This window comes from Carassius auratus, chromosome 37 (assembly GCF_003368295.1).
Source record: "Carassius auratus strain Wakin chromosome 37, ASM336829v1, whole genome shotgun sequence".
NCBI classification, from domain to species: domain Eukaryota; kingdom Metazoa; phylum Chordata; class Actinopteri; order Cypriniformes; family Cyprinidae; genus Carassius; species Carassius auratus.
This window is the reverse complement of record NC_039279.1, coordinates 6,019,847-6,039,526: the sequence shown is the minus strand read 5'-3', so window position 1 is coordinate 6,039,526 and position 19,680 is coordinate 6,019,847. Positions and strand designations below refer to the sequence as shown.

General features: G+C 37.1%; 1 protein-coding gene across 4 annotated transcripts; it reads left to right on the top strand.

Moving 5' to 3' along the window:
• Positions 1-1,744: 1,744 nt before the first annotated feature.
• Positions 1,745-19,641, top strand: LOC113055976 (unconventional myosin-XVB-like). Of its 4 annotated transcripts, none has more exons than XM_026222385.1 (42): positions 1,745-1,801; positions 5,100-5,162; positions 5,333-5,390; positions 6,148-6,272; positions 6,400-6,495; positions 6,566-6,801; positions 7,057-7,226; positions 7,383-7,455; positions 8,111-8,284; positions 8,379-8,497; positions 8,700-8,770; positions 9,247-9,325; positions 9,580-9,669; positions 9,760-9,863; positions 9,972-10,208; positions 10,307-10,379; positions 10,478-10,573; positions 10,730-10,892; positions 11,197-11,287; positions 11,397-11,610; positions 12,534-12,649; positions 12,763-12,822; positions 12,935-13,010; positions 13,109-13,224; positions 13,319-13,437; positions 13,918-14,059; positions 14,785-14,896; positions 15,243-15,660; positions 15,746-15,791; positions 15,882-15,954; positions 16,142-16,218; positions 16,316-16,392; positions 16,609-16,739; positions 16,932-17,026; positions 17,121-17,198; positions 17,281-17,377; positions 17,463-17,611; positions 18,131-18,255; positions 18,369-18,502; positions 18,579-18,712; positions 18,807-18,944; positions 19,065-19,641. In XM_026222385.1, the coding sequence occupies exons 1-42, from the start codon at positions 1,760-1,762 to the stop codon at positions 19,158-19,160; spliced, it is 4,983 nt and encodes a 1,660-aa protein (XP_026078170.1). In that variant the 5' UTR covers positions 1,745-1,759; the 3' UTR covers positions 19,161-19,641. The 4 variants fall into 4 exon arrangements, with proteins under 4 accessions (XP_026078170.1, XP_026078169.1, XP_026078172.1 ...); XM_026222384.1 differs by having other exon boundaries at positions 10,475-10,573; positions 11,400-11,610; XM_026222387.1 differs by lacking the exon at positions 1,745-1,801 and adding an exon at positions 2,669-2,859 and having other exon boundaries at positions 10,475-10,573.
• The last annotated feature ends 39 nt before the right edge of the window (positions 19,642-19,680 follow it).

The window sequence follows — 19,680 nt, the reverse complement described above, 5'->3', positions numbered from 1 at the left end:
GCTGTGTTCATGGAAGCTCACTTCACACGGTCTTCAGTCATTTGTAATGTGTCATGATTGCAAAGAAATACAATAACGTGTCCACTATTATATATTCATGAGACTGTCAACACAACCAGACAAAACAAAAGAGTTAGGAACAACCCATATCATTTATGCAAGATTTAGGTTTCATTAAGTTTTAAAGCACCATTGTTTGGAAACAGAAACCTGTAACGTAATTGGAGTGTGTGTTTTCTTGTCTGTGTAGATGGTGTCGGGTCTCTTCCGGAAGGTTCAAGAGCGTTACGTCCAACAGAAAGAACTGGGAAGAGCAAGAGGTTACCGCAACCAGATGTCAACTGTAGCTGCTCATTTCCAGCAGTCACTTATAGAGCTCACCACTCGTTTGGAGAGGTCAACAGACATTTATTTTATCATACTTTTTTGTATATATTGACTGCTATGTATTTTATACACAGGGTATTTGGTATTGCCATTTGGCTTATGTAGTCGTCCAATGTGTAGATAATTTAACGCCTATTTATTCTCTGTTTTTTTAGGTGTAAAACTACATTTATACGATGCTTTAAGCCAAACTATGTTAAGGTAATTTCAGCTGACACTGCATGTAATGTGCATCTAATCTCTCTGTTTGTGAACATTGTGTTTAGAGTAAGCAAGCACAAATAATGGATTGTTGGATCTCAGTTTGGTGTTTTTGTGTGGTTTCAGCTTCCAGGCATATTTGATGTAGACTACATAACCACACAGCTAAGGCATGGAGGGATACTGGAGACCATTCACATACGAAAAGAAGGATTTCCAATTCGAATCCCTTTCGCTCTGTTCATGGAGAGGTAATACAGAGTCTAGGACATTCAAACACATTATTAGTGGTTTAACAATCATACATTGTTATCATATTTGTGTGTGTTTGTAGTTATATTTATGCCTGAAAATAACATTTGTATTTTTGTTTTATTATATATGTGTATAATTATTGTATAATTTATTTTTTAAGGTGTACAATCTTTAAAAGTCATGGAAAACTCATGTAATTCCATTGGTCAAAATGTGTGTGAACCCTGAGTATAGGTAGCCAACATCAATCAGAGTTTTTTTAAGAAATTCAGCAACGTTACACTGTCTCTTCCTCCATAAAATCTCCACTAGGTGAGTTTCAACTACATTTTTCAATCACTCTTTATGTCTAATTTCAGATATGGCGTATTATTGGCCCAGAAACCTGCACACCAGTCTTGTAAAGAGCAAGTAGAGACTTTACTGGAGACTATAGGAGCAGAGGAAGGCCAGTACCAACTAGGACTCACTAAAGTACAGTAACATAACTCTTTAGCTACCTCAGCCTGGGTTATTCTGACTCGTTCTTTTACTACATTAACCATAAACAGCGCCCTCTAAAATGACTTCCTTTAATGTGAAAACACAGGTGTTTATGAAGGAGAGTCTGTACCAGCGGGTGGAGGAGAAATGGAGTAGCACTCAAACATGGGCTGCAGTCACCATCCAGAGGAACATTCGCGGCTTCATCTGCCGAAAAAACTTCCGTTTCTTTAAACAGAAGGCTATCGTCATCCAGTCCCACATCAGGGGCCACCAGGCCCGGTATTTGTGCAGCGATTTCAACTCTGAGAGCATGATAAAAACCAAAGAGAATCTAACGTGATTCTGAATGTGAAGCTGTGGCGCCATCTTTTTCTGTTACAGGAAGTACTACAAGAAATTGAAGCAGTCCTTCACTCAGTTTTGGGCAGCGATGATGATTACCAGAGACACCATTAAGAAGCGTCATTGGAGGGTGAGAGCTTTTGTCTTTTGTCTTTTTTGTCTAGCTCTTTGGCTTCTTCTTGCCTTAATTTGCACATATACAAATGCACACACTTCACTATATCAGCTGTTTTCCTATAAGGTCCATTGCTAGGAAACCAACTACTTTATTTATATGAGACAACTAATATGATTCCAGCCTCACTCCTCCCATTAATGTCATCCGTTTTTATATTTTATTATCTAATGCAATGACAGTCAAATGCATTTCCAAGTTAGTTATATGAGTCTCAATAGCCACTGTTTCCTTGCATTAGGCTACGTGTAAGGGCAGAGTGTCAACTTGCATCATAAGTTATGAGTCTTATAATATATTTTACTCTCTGAATGGACTTTGGACTGTTTTTTTTTATTGAATATATTAGATTGTGAAATTCGGTTTATCACGAATGGCACCCATAGTTTCCTATAACTCAACCTCTATAGGAAAAGAATTCCAATTTTATAAAAAAAATTTAAAATAAAAATAAAAAAGATTGCTGCTTCTCATTCATTTTTTAAATTTCTTGTAAAAACAAGAAAAATAAAAACAAATTACATTACTTAAAAAAACTCCATTATTAATAGAGTTAATAATAATAATAATTTATTACATTTATATAGCGCTTTTCAAGGGCACTCAAAGCGCTTACATAGTCAGGGGGTATCTCCTCATCCACCACCAGTGTGCTGTGCAGCATCTACCTGGATGATGCGACGGCAGCCATAGTGCGCAACAACGCCCACCACACACCAGCTAAAGTTATGTTTATTTTCTGATTCACGTAGCACGTTTGATCTCTAGTGGGTCATGGGCAATGTGTACACATGTAAGAAATGTCAGTGTTAGGTGAGGTGAGCTCCACCCGCCCGGCTGCCCTTTCATCTTTGATCGTAGGCTCTCTCTCTCGGTTTTCCTCACTTTCTCGCTCTCATTCCTGCAAAGCCCAACCTAAGCACCACTTCTCTTGTGTTCGGATTTCAACTAATTTCATCAGTTTAAGAGCACTTTGCATGGGGACGGATACGTTTGTTTTAACATCATCCTAGGTAGGTAGTGTTTAATGTTTTTCCATATTACACATGCTAATAGCAAACGGAAAGATTAATGATACAGAGAGAACTCAGGGCTGAAAATAAGAAAGGGATTATATCAGTAATATGAGACTTTAAATGTGATTTGTTTAATGTGATCTTATATGTTGGATCTGTACATCTGAAACGTTTTTTTTAACACTTTACACTACCAGCCATAATTGTTATACTTAAAAAAAAAGTGTTCTACTTAAGATGATATACTTATTCTTACTATTTTCAATATTGTAGAATAAAATTAATGTCAGGGATCTGGAAGGAGGACCCAATTGCAGTGAGATAAGGTTTTATTGATAAGACAGACTGATACAAGGTAGTGAAGTGCACAAAAGATGCCACAACAGGAACAGCTAGGGGAGGCTTCAGGAAACAACTGGCAGAATACTTTGGCAACAGAGGGGGCAGCAAGACCAGGCTGATAGAGAAGACCACACAAGGCACCATAGAGCAGAGCTCAGACACTTGCTGACCACCGACTCTGGAGACAGACCAGATGCCAGGCAGGTAGAACCCAGACAGGACACATTGGGACAGGTCAAGAACTCGAACACAAGACCAGACAGGACAAAGCTCCACAAAAACAAAAGACAAAAGAATATAAACAAATAAACTAATAAAAGTAAAGCAACAAAATAAAAAAATTACCCATTTAACCAACTTAAGAGAATGATAAAAAATAAATGAATCAGGACTAGAAAAACTAAACTACAAATAAAAGCAACAAAAGCCAAAAACAAAAAATACTAAAACAAGGAGCAAGACAAGAACTTGGAATTACAAGGACTAGACAAGGGGCACAAGACCAACCAGACATGAACATATATTCAGACATGAACATATATTCAGCCACATCCACAGGCAGAGACAGAGGGGGTGAGAATGACCAAGGACCAGCAAACACAAAAGAGAAAGGTGCACTATAAATAGGGAGGAAAATACATGAGGAACAGGTGAGCACAATTAGACCAAATAGGCTAACAAGAGGGTGTGGTAAGGAGGTGGGCTAAGGATGCACATGGACAAGGAAAACAAGGCCATGTGCTGAAACAAGACATAGACACAAGAATAAAAACACAAGACAAACAGTGTCAGTGCAAAACCCTGACAATTACAGCTTTCAAACTATTAAAACACAAATGGATATATGGGAATTATGGTAAAATATTTTTGAGATTCCTCACAATCTAGATGACAACTCTTCACATGCTCTCTCAGCATCATGGGATGCTTTTAAATGGTTCTGCTGGACACTTATTGGCTGATTTTCTCTGAGGTCCAAATCATCTGTTAAAAATAATATGAATAGAAATGTTAGTTGTGTAAACAAATTCAATATATATTTATATAAAAAAAAAAAAACTGATTTTGAGCATTAAAGCAATTATTATGTTCATCAGAAGCATAAAGTCAGTCTAAACATTTGAATGGTAGTAAGTCATTATTAAATGATCCACTAAGTTATATAACCTGCAACGTTCAGTTATGTTTTCTTGTTTCCCATCATTGTTTTATACAGCTTGGACTATGTCCTCCTCAGCTGTCATGAATTCTGCTGTCAAATCACTTTGTAGTAATTGTTATGCAGTTGTTGTAAGACTGGTTTGTGACATGATCCTCATTTAGTGGGTTAAGCAGCTTTGTGTATCTTTTGTATGATTATATTTGTGCGTGTCCAATAAAAGTTAATTTTAATTAGTGTAAGAAAGGTTTGCTGGAACAGGCAAAAGGTATCTGGTGGCAACATTCCAGAATGCCCCCAGATTTGTTTCTAGAATGGGTAAAAATCAGTGGCCTTATTTTCTGCACACTACTTTCTGGCGAGAATGATACACAAAACAGAAAAGGCCAATCAAACATAATGATAATACAATCTGATCAGATAAAAATGGGTTTGATGACTCATATTTCATGTAATTCTTTTGTTTGGGGAGGAGCGAGTCAAGGGAGGGTCTTCCTAGGATATAAAAGAAGGCCAGCTGCTAAGAATAGTTTGCCTTTACCTTTGCATACGATGCCGTGGACAGGTAATAGAATAAAAGAGTGGAATAGCTTTACAAAATAAATGTCCCATTGTTCAGTCAAGAAGAAATGAAACACTACAATATGGAAATGAACAAAGGGTGTCTTAGTATTAAACTTTTTCTTCTTTTATTTAAAGTTAGATTGTGTTTTTGATTGTATTTTGATTTGACCAGGAGCATACTGATAGAACCAGGGTGAAGGAAGCAGCAAAACCTACATCGTCCTCTTCAGAGATGGTGAGACACTCTGAATCTTTTCATTTTTATAGATTTGTTTTATTTTCTTTTATTTTGACTTGTGTGCTCAAGGTCTTTGAGCATCTGTTCTGTATGGTCTCAGACATAATTTAACTGGTCACTTCAGAGTTAAGAGTTCATTTTGATTGACAAAATTGTTTTTCCCGAAGGATGTGGGAATATTGGAGATCCCGGCAGAACTGTCGGCCCGATTACGCAGTGCAGCAGGTGAGATCCTTGATACTTGTTAACCAATAAAAACGTTCTATACTTAAATTGAAGTATAGGTATTGTGTCATTTAGCATAATCAAAAGTCAAATTGATTGATCAAACACTTGAAAGTTTTGTAAAACGTTTCCATATGTATTTATATAAATGCTTAGTAAAATGTGAAATTTTTTCTTAGCTTCTCAAAACGAACTAATGAAATCAAGAGACAGTGGAGTTTTTTTTTCTTCATTGAAGTTTTCATTAACACGTTTCCTAAAGCAACCTATTTACAATTTTCTCAGTGGTTTGACCATGTGAAACTACACTGAACTCAAGATACTGAAAGGTGTTTCCTGACTTTTTTTTAAATACATCTGCAGCTGATTTTGAATATATCTATCTATAGTTCAAAAAAGTCAGTAATGCTCCCCAAGCTGCTTTTATTTGATAAAAAATACAGTAAAAACAGGAATATTGTGAAATGTGATTGCAGTTTAAAGTAAGTCTGGATTCTTTGATGGATATAGGCAGCTCATCTTTTGTAACATTAATAACGTCCTTACTGTCAATTTGGATTAATTTACTGCATCCTTGCTGATTAAAGTATTCTGTTTTAGACTGATTGACCTTGTTCACACACAAATTAAGTTCATTTTTTCTTAAGTAATGGATATAAGTAAACTGCATTTTTGCTTTTTGGTCAAAACTGTATTGGAGTGGTTGATGAGTGTCCATCAACATATTATATTCACATTGTACTATCATGGCTTTCAGGACGTCCTCAAGGATCAGGAGTAACAGAAGTAGCTCTGCCACAGGTCAAAGCAGACCACAACCTCTCACTGCCCCAAGACATTGACAGACACCCTTTCTCCAAATATGCCAACACAGTCCTGAAGGTAGACGTTACATACAAAACATACAGCAGAATTTGGTTTTGGGGTCTTCCAATTCATTTACAATTTTCATGCATGTAAATTAGTTTTATGCATTTGTTATATCACTTTAGATGCTTTTTTTCTTTAGGATGGATGGTGCCAACCGCAGGGTTTCCCGCTTCAGAGGCCTTTGACTTCTCTGGACTATGATGACGCTCGGACAGCTCTAGAAATCTACAAACTGGTCCGTAGTATTTTAAATGGATATTTACCACAGAAAATCAACATCCTTACATGTCTACGTTCTTCTTTAGATCCTGCGTTTCACAGGTGACTCTGATCTGACTGGATGGCAAGAGCAGATGTTGGGGAACTACATCGTGGAGAAGAGCCAATCACAGCCCAGCATCAGGGATGAGATTCTTGCTCAGCTGGTGTATCAAACTTGGGACGGGGATAATGAGGAGAGTGTCCTCCGGGGATGGTTGCTCCTGGCCTGTTGTCTGAGTGCCTTCACACCCTCTCCTGCCCTGGAGAAACCCCTCCTCAAGTACGTCTTCAGTTATAGTATTACAAATGCAAAAGTGGGGTCTTTAGAACAAGAAGTGATTATTATTGTGATGTTGTTGACTGGTATAACATTGCCAGTGACTGATTTTACAAATAAACATTTCTTAAATAAACTGAATGAAATGTGATGGGAGTAATAAAGTAAAATTTCATAGTGATCTATAGACAATAGATAACTGCAGACAGAAGTCTGCTTATCAGCAGAATTAAACATGGTATGTATAATGATCGTCAGGTATGTGTCTGACCGAGGTCCCGGGGAGTACCGCTCTCTGTGTCAACACAAGCTCCTCACATCCTTCCAGCTCCCCTCCCCTGCCTGCAGACAGCACCCTCCGAGTCAACTCGAGTGGACAGCCAATCAGAGAAAAGGAAAGATGGTGGTGGAGGTAAACACTTTCAATGGTAAGGACTGTTGATGAGCTGTATCTGATAACTGGAATAATTATCAGTTACTGTACTGTTCATTACAAAAAGAATTAATTATATGAAATATATTGGAATACGAATGCATTGTGAATGTGTTCTATTTATTTAATGCTGACTGTTTTTATTCTGAAGAGGAAAGGTTGACTGTGGAGGTTGAGTCTTGGACGACAGGGGAACAACTGGCCTCTTGGCTTCTTAGCTACAGGTAGCTAATACATATAGATGTCTCACAATTATTTTTATTTTTTTTACATTTTAAGCCCTTGAAAATAATTTGCATTGTGACATCGTGTTCATGAAAACTGGGCAGATTTTTTTCATTGCTATAATACAACAAAATTTGTAGTACAGTATGTATTTATTTGTATAAAGTAGCATCAATACAAGTTTATTTCTAGGTTGTATTTTGGGAAATATATGAATCTGATATATAAAGAAAAACAAGGAGCAATGTTTTAATGTTTTTATATCATTAAGTTAATAAAAAAAATTGTGTATAGTAGAATTATTATATATTCAATCATTATAAAATAAATTCAATTTTAAATGTGATATAATAACTAATGTGGTTAATTTTAATTAAATCATATTTATATCATATTTTTTATTTTCAATTTTAATTTTAAATAAACATTTCAATTGCAATATATATTAAATGCAATACATATAACAAAATCATTAAATATATAATTATGTAATATGTAAATAAACTCTAAGGAATAGTATTTTTATATATATGAGATTCACCCTTGTTGTAATTATTAGAGTACCATAAACACGCAAGCAGTGGATGGTGAGTGGTGCTTTATGAAGTGTTACATCCCTGAGAGTTCAGAATAAGTCATATTTCTTTCTCTCAGGGGTCTGACTGAAGCTACACAGGGCTGGTCTGTGTCTCTGCTGGCTGACGAGGGTTGGACCGACATGGCAGGCTGTGATTTTGTAATGGATCTCTTGGCTGGAGTGGAGGCTGATGTGACCATCGGTTACGCACACACTCAACCCGAATACCTCTTTAGCAACACAAGTGACAGGTACGCCTGTGTAGAGCTTAGTGCTAATAGTTAATTCAAAGGAAACTGTCAAATCACAGTTTTATTCCTTTAATGATCAATTTTCTCATGTCAGGATGGGAACTTCAGACCTGGATGACTTTATACCTCCAGCTCCCCCTATGCAAGCCCCTGGTCTCCCACCCTTTGAAGCATCCCCATGGGATACCTATGAACCTTCCTCCACATCCCAGAGTGAGTGTCCAACCATTACTAGGAAACAGAGAGTAAATACATAATCATTGTTCAGTTGCATAGCTTTGCAGAGAGACGATGAAAGAAATCAAAGAGAATAAGAGCTACAGTGGGTTGGGAAGCGGCTCACCCTGTAGAGTAAATAAAATGAATGTTTCACTCGGACTTGTAAGGGACACTCCTGTAACAATCTTTCTTTTAGGATCTCGCAGTCGACAGATGGATTCTTACGTTGATGACCTTTTTGATCCTGTGTTTGATCAGGGTCCTGGGGTCAGTATCATCCAGTTCAAACACATCAACATTATTGTTCAGTTTATAGTCAAACTGGCAGCTACTTTGAAAACAAAAGTCATTATTTTATAGGAACTAACAATATATCTGTTAATTTATCATTTATGACGTATTAAACGTCTTCTAGAGAAGTAGAAATGAAAAGTGTGCTTGTGATGTCTTTCTTTAAATTAAATGCCACTGTATATTTTTTGATGTGTATACATTTTATAATAAATATTGTTTTAGATTTATAGAGTTGGAACACAAGTCACGAAATCAAACTCATGTCACGTGCATGTTGGTGCACGTTTGCTTATCACTAGGCTACGCAGATATATTGTTAACATTTATTAAGCCAACAAAGATTACATAGCTTTAGCACTTATTAACTGAGTTCTACTTGTATTGCCTTTTATCTTTGAGGGCTGGCCTGCAGAGGTCTTATGTGCACTTTTATTTGTTTTTATTGGTAGGACTTTGAGCGGATGGCCATGCTGAATCGTAGAATGAGAGGTGGAGGAGGTATGATGCCCAGCATGTACGCCGGAGCAGGTACAGATTGTATATCTGTTTAATCAGTGTTCAGTGATTGATTTATGGTGATACAGATATTTAGAGAGGAGTGAGGCCAATTTAATGCTGATTTATATAATACAGTTTCATGGTAACAAGATCTAGACAAGATTTAAACAAGAATTTAAATGTTTTATTTACTCAGTATTTATATATTTATTTACCATACTTTTACCATACTGACATTAGAATGTTTTAGTAACTGTACTGTTTACTCCCCTGCTATCATTTAGGAATGCCAATGAATCCTGTCATGGCTGGCTATGCTGCCGCACCAATGATGCCAAACATGACCATGATGCAACAAATGCATCCCATGCAAAGTAAGCATCCCTACTGTTGATGCTGTGCATCTCTGATAGCATAAACTGTTAAATGCTTACTCTCTTCCTACTGCTTGTTTTGGATTGTAGCTATGATGATGCCAACTGCCATGCCACAAGCCATACCGGCTGTCAACACACAGCAAATGGCTGCTCAGCAACAGGCCTTTATCAATCAACAGGCTCTGCTTCTGGTGAGTCCACCACTCAAAACACATTTAGAGCAGGTGAAATCCTTTTATATATATATATATATATATATATATATATATATATATGTATATATGTGTTTTTCCCTATAGGCTCAGCAGATGACCATGCAGGCGATGACAATGTCCCAGAAGCAGCAGCAGGAAGAGATGCGAAAACGCGACAGAGACAGAGAATCACAGAGACAGTCACCACGTCAGTGGCGGCGCTCTCCTCCACGTGCACGCTCACCCGAAACCAGACCCCGAAGCCACCCCCAGGTAGAAAGAACCATCCCTCAGACTGCCCAAAAAGCCCCAGAGACCCATCCAAAGCTCGGCAGGCCAGAGGTACAAGCGCAATATTGACCAGTGCCTGTGTTTTCTTGTTTCCGTTAACTTTATCTTTACGCTTCAGATTTTTACAGTGAATTAATTTGTTCTTTAAGCCACAGCCTGAGACAGAGTTCACGGAAGATCAAGGGTCCTTTCAAGAGAAGAGGGATTTTTTTCAAAAGATTGGTGAGTTTCACACTTTGAAAGAGAATCCTTAAAAATGGCTAAAATCAAACTGCATAAAAGATTTTCACTATCTTTATGCATCACATGTACATCAGAAGCACGCCCAAAGCCTGCGCCAAAGGTTGCTAAGCCACTGATATATGCCACTCCACCGGTGACCCAACCCAAATCCCCTCCACCAGTAAAGACGGAAGGTCAGACGTCTGGCACAACACCTAGAACTAGAAGTTTTGTGATTCATTTTTTATTTACATTTAAACTCATAGTGACTTTAAACTCACTATAGTGTTACTAGATTAAACCATCATCCAAAATAATGTCTTGAAGTTTATAAACTCTTCTTCACACAGTGAAGCCACTCCCAGTACCTCCTAACATCAAAGAACCTAAACCAGAACCAGAACCTCCAGAACCCACATCTCCTAAACCAGAACCTACTAGTAAAATTAGAGAGATCATCAAGAAGTACCAGAGCCGGCCCTCTCCAGAACCTAAAGCCTTTGAGCCTGTCAGGTGGGTCAAGAATTGACCTGAATTATTTTAAAGCAAGACCTTGCTCCACCTTTTAGTGATCAGATGAATTCTCAATGGATAAAATCAAGCCCTTCTCTTTTTTTTCCTGTGACATGTCCTGTTTCGCTTTAAAATATGTTGTGCCAAGGAAGTCAAATGGGTTGCTAATTGTGATTCACACTGACTTAATGCAGCCTCTGCTGAAAACTGAATGCTTGCATAATATTATGTTGCTTTGACCTTTTCACTTGGAGGGATTCTTAAACTGTAAGAGGAGGAATAATGTGGACTTTGATCATCACAGGGTACCGGTCAGGAACTTTCTAAAGAAAAATGACCCCAAAGATGAGGCTCTGGCCATTCTCAAATCTCAGGGACCTGTCACTCAACAGAAGGTAGATGATACCGACCTGAGTGACAGGCCATAATAAACTTTTTGAGGTCAAAGTTCAATCTCAAGGATGCAGAAATTGACCATGAATCTTTTCTGTATTATTTGTGCAGCAGAAACAGTGGGAAGAGAAGCCTCCTTTACCCCCACAGCTCCCTGAGTCCCATGGTCCTCGTCCCATCTCTAACGATATGAAACAGAAGCAGCGTTCACTGGCTGATCTTTTCAGCTCGCAGCGTTCGCATGCTCTGCCTCGAGCTCGTGAGCCCATCCCTCCCCCATCTCCCAGCATCCCCAGCCCACCACTGATGCCTCCACCTGGACTTAGTAAGTGATCCTCAAATCATTTAAACAAGTCACTTCTAACATATATGCAGTACACATAGTACATCACGTAAGTCATAATATATTGGGTTAAATATTCAAATATTGAAATCATATTACTTAGTTTTCTTTAACATTAATTAGCACAATTAACTGAACATGGGGCGAAATGAAATAATTCACAAATTTGTAGGTTTGAATGGATTTTGACATTTGCTATGCATTAAAATGAAAGACTGACAATCTGTTAAGAAATAATTCAGATGTTTTATTTTTTTCTTGTTGTAATCAAACTATTCTAGATGTTGAAAAAAAATAGTATTTATTGAGATCATTTTTTATTAACTTATTCATTTGTGTTTCCTTTCAGCAATTAAAATGTAACTGGAATATTTTGTCGATTTTAATTATATTTTTATATATATATATATATATATATATATATATATATATATATATATATATATATATATATATATGTGTGTGTGTGTGTGTGTGTGTGTGTGTGTGTGTGTGTGTGTGTACTGTGTATATGTATTTAAAACTAATAACATTTTTATAATTTTTATATGTTTTGAATAAGAAATAATTTATGAAGAATTTTTTTTATATATTAAGGAAATGTTTCTTAATTTTTTCCTTCTGTCTAATAGAATAACTGCTAAATTATTAAGAAATTTTCAGAGTGTGTTTTTTTATTTTATATTTTTTTTTACAAAAACAATTCAAGCAAGATGCCTTGTCTGGAGGATATTTGTATAAATCACAAATACGTTAATTTGCAGCATAGAGACATTCATATAAATTAAAGTTATACACATGCAAATTTGAAGCAAGCTATGCAGCTTTCTCTTTCTAAATGTCAAGTATTAAGGTAAACAGATCTCATTTGCTAATATGATCTCACCCTTTTTGTGTTTCTAAAGATCAGTTCAACAGGATGGCTGAGGAGGAGAGTGTTCGCTCCCAACTGCACAGATTCTCTGCCAGCGTTTACTTCTCCTATCCCAGAATGCCTGGCAAACTCTTCCTTCGCAAGGAGGTAACTAAGAGAGTTTGATGTGACTTCGCATGACCCTTACAAAGGTTATCATGGCTGCTTCTGGCTAACTTATGTACAGTACGCTCACGCTATTTGTGCTTTCTTGTACGCAGCTGTTTTATCCCAGGGAAAAATTCAACCACCCATACATTCTTAATTTACTCTGTGAGCAGGTCAGTAGCAAACATTGCATTGCATTTGCTCTGTATACAATGCCAAAATTAATATATGTTATAAATATTCAATTCTGGGCCTCACATTGGCTACTGTTTTTGCAAACTGCAGATCATGCGAGACACTTACTCAGATACTTGTCTGAGGATTACACGTGAAGAAAGACGTAAAATGAAAGACCTTTTGGGTATGACAGTTGATAAATCAGATAAACTATCATGGACAATTCAGCTATTTGTATATATATATATTTTTTTTTGCATCTCTTTGTTTTTCTCTCACCAGCGAGTTTCAATACCAGAACCAGTATCAGTTCACTAGATGATGCTATGAAGAAAAGAGTTGTCATGGCAGCAAGAGACAGCTGGTCCAATTACTTTGCACGCCTCTTTAATGTCAAGGTGAAATACTTGGCTTTTCTTACATAATGCACAGAAACATGCATACAGAAATTCGTCAATCACTCAGAAATGTTTGTGCGTGTGTGCTTCACAGGTGGAGAACGGAGGCGATTCTCAGATTCTGGGAGTGTCGCATCGAGGAATCAGACTTCTAAAGGTTGCCAGAGCTTCAGGCATAAACCCTGAACACCTCAGACTACTGCACAGCTACAGGTACAGAACATCTCAACAGACTTATTTATTTTTAATTTTTTTTTCTGTGATGAACATTTTATTTGAGTTTAAATTCCATATCAAGAACATAGTCAAAACTCTGCTGAACTATATACAAACAGATGCCATGATAATCGTCCACATATATATATATATAAAAAAGTTTTCTATATAAAATCATCCTTCATTAGCTAAAGAACAACATTCTGTGAAAACAAAACATTTATATCTGTATTACTGACTGAGTAAGACCATGTCAAAGATGAAATCATAGTGAAATTAATGGTTGAATTCTAACTTTGATGCTTGTTATCTCTGTTGTCTTTGATGCTTTATCATGGATTTCACAAAGATGAAAGATCAAAGATCACATTAATAAAAATAAATAAATAAATCTTACTGACCCCAAACATTTGAACAGTAGTATCAAATATTCTGTGGTGGTGCAACTTATATAACTATGTGTTTTTTGCTGTTCAGTTTTTCACAGGTTTTGTCAGTACAGCAGCAAGGGGCTGGAAAAGTCTTGATCACTTTGAGTAATGAGGAGTTGGAGCTTCACTCTGAACAGGCTGCACAGATCGCTGCTGTGATTCATCTCTTCCTTATGGAGCTGATTAAGGTGCTCCGTTTAAATCTTTTGATACTAGCCTTAACACATGTAGCTTTATTTTTCATTTAAAGTCAACATACCTGACCCTTTATACTTTTTTTAATACACATTCATGATCTTATAAGGAATTGACAGTTCAGTATATTTTACTCATAAGTAAAAAAGCAACTTGGTCAGCCTCTAAAACAACTCAGGCTCTCTTTTTCAATTTCTCAACCTGTTTTCTTTCAGCTGCTTCATTTCTGGTATGCAAAACCTTCTTTTCACAATCACAATCCCACCATATATAGATTATTATTTTTTTATTTAATTTCCTATTTCTTTCACTACATTACAGAAGTAAAATGTGTTGCGGTTTCATGTTGACTTTAACCATGACATTAACTATTGTTATGTATCATGATCTTGTTTTTTGGCCTTTTACATTTGTCATCCATGATTCAGTTCTCTGTCTTATCACTAATTTTAGTGAATTTTCGTGGGCAGAAAGATAAATGGCCTATTGTCACACAGAAGTCACTTTCAAATCAAGCAGGTTTCTGCTGGACATTGCAGCGAGTTTGTGTGAACAACTTAAACCTGTTGTAAAATTTGTGTGGGGAAATCTTTTGTCCTCATGTGAGATTCCAGATTGTGTGGATTACTAAAGAAACTATTTTAACAATTTGCCAAACAGTGATAAATGCGGATCTTAATTTTCTTTGCCATAAAATTGACTGATTCTGTATCTGCAGAACTCGGACTATGTGATCGCTGTGAAGAGCTATGTGACAGATGACAAGAGCTTGCTGACCTTACACAGAGGCGACGTCATCAAAATCCTGAACATGGACGGCCTCAAGGACGGTGAGAAGAGACCTGAGAAAACAGTTTCAGAATCTCCATAAACTTTAAGTTAATATGTGTAATTTCTACACCATTAGCCACACAGAATCACAAAAGAGCCATCGGTTGATTCAATAGTTTACATGTCGTATCATTAAAAACAGGCTTTCTAATTTGTTAATGCTCTAAGGATATGATTAGATTAATTTATCAAGTGTTATTTCCCTTGACATATATTTGTTAGTAAGGAACATTTTATGCACGATATTTAAAAAAAATAAGGAAAAAGTGTCACGTTTGTAAAATGAATATCACTTTTAGCAATAGACCTAAAAGATGTGTACTATTGAGTTTCTTATCTTTGCAGGATGGATGTTTGGTTCCAGTGGGGGCCGTTCTGGACTCTTCTTGGTGGACGTCACTCAGCCTTGTGCCCCACCAGACTACCACAGCAGCAACATGGAGCGGCAGCTGGAGCGGAAGAAGAGTATGAGACTCACCAGCTCTTCCTCCAATGTTCCAGCCAGAGGCCCTGTCACCAACACCCCTGTCAATGGCCCTGTGACCAACACCCTTGTCAATGGCCCTGTGACCAACACCCTTGTCAATCGCCCTGTGACCAACACCCCTGTCAATGGCTCCATTTACAAAACCCCTGTTACCCGCTCAGCGTCTAGCAGTGAATACAGTGTGGAAGTGGGGACCATGCAGAGATCTGAATCAGAACGTCATAAGCATATCATGACTGAGTTTGCCAAGAAGTTCTTCACAGATGCTATCAGCAGGTGAAATCTTCTGGAAAGCAGAGGAGTTTGCATCATACTTTACAAACTCCACTTGACATTGATTTATTTCTCTCTTATTTTTCAGAACAAACAAAGACAAAAGTCTTAATGAGATGGTGGAATATACTCCAGTATGTATGCATCTCTTAGTCTCTCACTCGATGCATGCTGGGATTTAAACATTTGTTTAAATGTTTTTGTTTGCTGCTTTCTTTTATTAGAATCCCATCCAGGAATCACTGATCTTTTTCTCAGACAGCGATCTCAGTCGTCTGGGTGCTCAAAACTTCATGAGTAAGTGAACGAATGTACTGACAAATACATACTGTAAACTCATCCATTATAACAGCATACATTTTGGGATCCCTGGGATAGTGTACAGTCAGTGGGTCATGGAAAATAAAATCAGGACCCCAATGATTGACCAATGAGAGTCAAGTATTCCAGAGAACAAGTATTTGACCCAACAATTTCTTTGTAGTTTTGATGCAGTTTATGTTGGATCAGCCTATGAAGAAAAATCAGACAGAGAGTGACTGTGTTAACTTAATTTTGCAGGTAAGTTTTCCTCCAAACCTACAGTACAGCATGTTTTTTGAAAGGTATTGTGAATTTACAGTATACATCTGTAACATGACAACTTGTTTTGGTTCAGCTGGGAAAAGAGAAGGAGTTCCTCAGGGATGAGATCTACTGTCAGGTCATCAAGCAGACTACCAAAAACCCATTCAAGTGAGTAAATAATATGTTATGTACACTACCATTCAAATGATTTTTTTAAAATATACTTGCAAGCACACATTCAATTGATAAAGTGACTGTAAAGACATTTACAGTGTTACAAATTAATGTTGCTCTTTTGAACTTTGTACGGTTAGTCATTAATGTCTTCTCAAATTTTACTGACCCTAAACTTTTGAATGGGCATGTTGTTTGCTGATTTTGTAGGGAGAACTGTACCCGTGGCTGGCGTTTGTTCAATCTGGTGACTGGATTCTTCCCTTGTTCCAACACTCTCCTGCCATATTGCACCCGTCACCTGGAAGCCATCATTCATGATGCCAACCACACTTTTCAAGGTACAGTATTCCCCTAACATCTTATTCTGTATTTGTAGTGCAGACTTGCTTCAATGAACCCATCAATATGAGCCAAGATTACATCTTATGTGGGTTTTGTTATACAATCTGATTAGAAAGTCATTTGAGCATATTTGTGTGCACAATAATGGCTGTTTTTGTGTTTGCATTGGTTATAATGTTTGTATTTAGAGCTGGCAAATGTGTGCATGAAGAATCTCAAACGGTCACTCAGTTTTGGAGGACGCAGGTACATCCCTTCCCATTCAGAGATGGAGGCCATTTTGGTAAGTGAAGATACATGAGAAAAGAAAAATGTTGCACAGAGAAGATGAAGGCGTGTGAAGCATTTCTTTGCCCTGATATCTGAATCACGTGCAGGCTGGGAGGAACTCTCGTCGGCTGCCCATCATGCTGCCTGGTGGAAATGAAATTTCCTGCAAGATTCGCAGCTTTAGTGTAAGTGAGGGTGGCTCTTTCTATTTTTATTCTATTCAGATAATGTGTTGTTTACATGAAGTCCTATTATGCTTTTCTGTAGGTTGCATTTGAGGTGGTACAAGACTTTTGCACTGAGATGGGCATCATAAATCCAGCAGAAGTGAAGGAATTTTCCATCCATGCCACTAAGAAAAAAAGTAAGATACCTTTAGTCACTCTTATGCTCAGATGAACACACATTCATATCAGTTTTTTTTTGGTAACCATGAATCCCTCTCTTAGGTGATTGGACACGTCCAATTCACTCTGAGGAGTATCTGTTTGACTTCCTGCTGGATGATGGCTCCATCTCCCTCTCCTTTCAACGAATAATCTGGAAACAGCCGCTCCAGTTCAACAATGATCTTTATGTGGAGTTCCACTACCAGCTGGTACAAAAACAGTCACTTTTGAATTCATTATAATTTCCAATATTAAAGTAATAACACAACCCCTGTTTCACATTGATGAATATTCAAGATTTCAAGATATATATCTTGAAATACACTACTATTCAAACATTTGGTGTCTGTAAATTTTATAATGCTACAAAAGATTTTAAAACACCATTTAATTCATCAGGTAATACTGAAAAAAAAAATCTTTCAGCACTGATAATAATGAGAAATGTTTCCTGAGAGCACCGAATCAGCATATAGCAATGATTTCTAAAGGATCACGTGACACTGAAGACTGACACAAAGGCTACTGAAAATTCAGTTTGAACATCACAAAAATAAATTGCATTTTAAATTATTTAAAATATATATATATTTTAAACTGTAATAATATTTCACAATTATTTTTGATCAAATAAATGCTGCCTTATGCTCACAAATCAGTCTTGAACTTTTTTCTATCATTTTCATGTATTGTATGACTGATGCCATCTCATTTTTTTTTTTTTTTAGCTTGTGGCTAATTATCTGAAAGGGAGGCTGTTGCTGCCCATGACCAGCTCTACAATCTACCAGCAGGTGGCAGAGTTGACCGCTCTTCAACACCTTGCCCTTGGGCTGACTGATTTACCCTCCAAGTAATTTTATATATCTCAAACCATGCGATTTCCATATCCCTAAAACTTTCAGTGAAACTATAAACTGACATTTGAATCATTGGTTTAAATATGACACTTATTTTGATCTTCAGCGCTGAGGTAAAGCAGTACCTTCCCCAGACGGACCGGCTCAACCCCAGTGATGAAAGACTTCTTGCTACTATAAGGGCACAGTTTTCTACCTTAGGCCCCTTCAGCCATCTTGATGCCAAAGCTCATTTTATCAGTGAGTGAAACCATTGAATGCGCTGTTAAACCATTTCAGATCCTTATCCATATAAACAAACTCTTCAACTTTCCAGAAAGTGTCCGTTTGCTGCCTTTCTTTGGATTTGATGTATTCACTGCTCAGAAAGTCAGTCATCGCAGCTGCCCGTCTCCCTCCCTGGTCGCAGTCAGCCATGAAGTTATCAAAATCGTTGATCCCAAATCACAGGTATGACATCCTTGTTCAGTTCCCATGATGTTTTGATCTTAACTGTGTGTTTTAACCATACCCGACCACAACTAAAGAATCACAAACTTTGCAGAACGAATGTTTGACAATGTCTCTGGAGGACGTGCAGTCCTTGCGCTCAGTCCGTCCCAAGAAAGACAAGCTGCCATCGGTTGAGATCACCTTTAGTGGCCAAACTCAACCCAAGACTGTCAGCTTAAGTCTAAAGCAGGTTCGTATGTACTGTAGATACAGATCATGGATCTATACAATACAGTCATTTTCAAGAGCTGGTCTTGTTTAATGTTTTGGTTTTGATTAATGAGATTGCTCTATCTCTCGTGTCTCCCAGGCGAAAGAGCTGTGCCACACCATTGCTGTGATTATGGAAGAGGTTGTGAAACCCCCCTACAGCAATATGTCCAGTCGAACCGGAACCCCACATTAAACAAGCAACATATGCAAAGTTCACCTAATAACCCATGACTTACTGTAAAGTTCACAGATGTCTCATATATATATATATATATATATATAAACATCAAGGTTAACAAATGTTTAATTCATTATAGCCAGGGTTTTTCATGGGGCATAAAGATACTGCGGAGATGTATAGAGTGTACAATTTTCTATAAAAAATACAAAGACATTTTGAACTGTTTGGAATGAACATTATAGCTTTAATAAGCGTTATTTAATGTAATATATATATTTTTAAACAAATGTGTTTAATTTAGTATCATTATGAATTTATACCACCAAATGGGGGCGATTTGATTATATTTATTATAAGGCTGAACTATTTTGTATTTGTGTTATAATTGTTTAATTATTTGCCTCCAAATAAAAGAAAACTGATTATTGAGTGTAGATGTTAAACTATTAAAGTGTTAATGTTTTAAACTATTAAAGTATAAATGTCTTCTGAAGTGTATTTTTCATTATTTTTCAATAAAAATCCCTGGTAT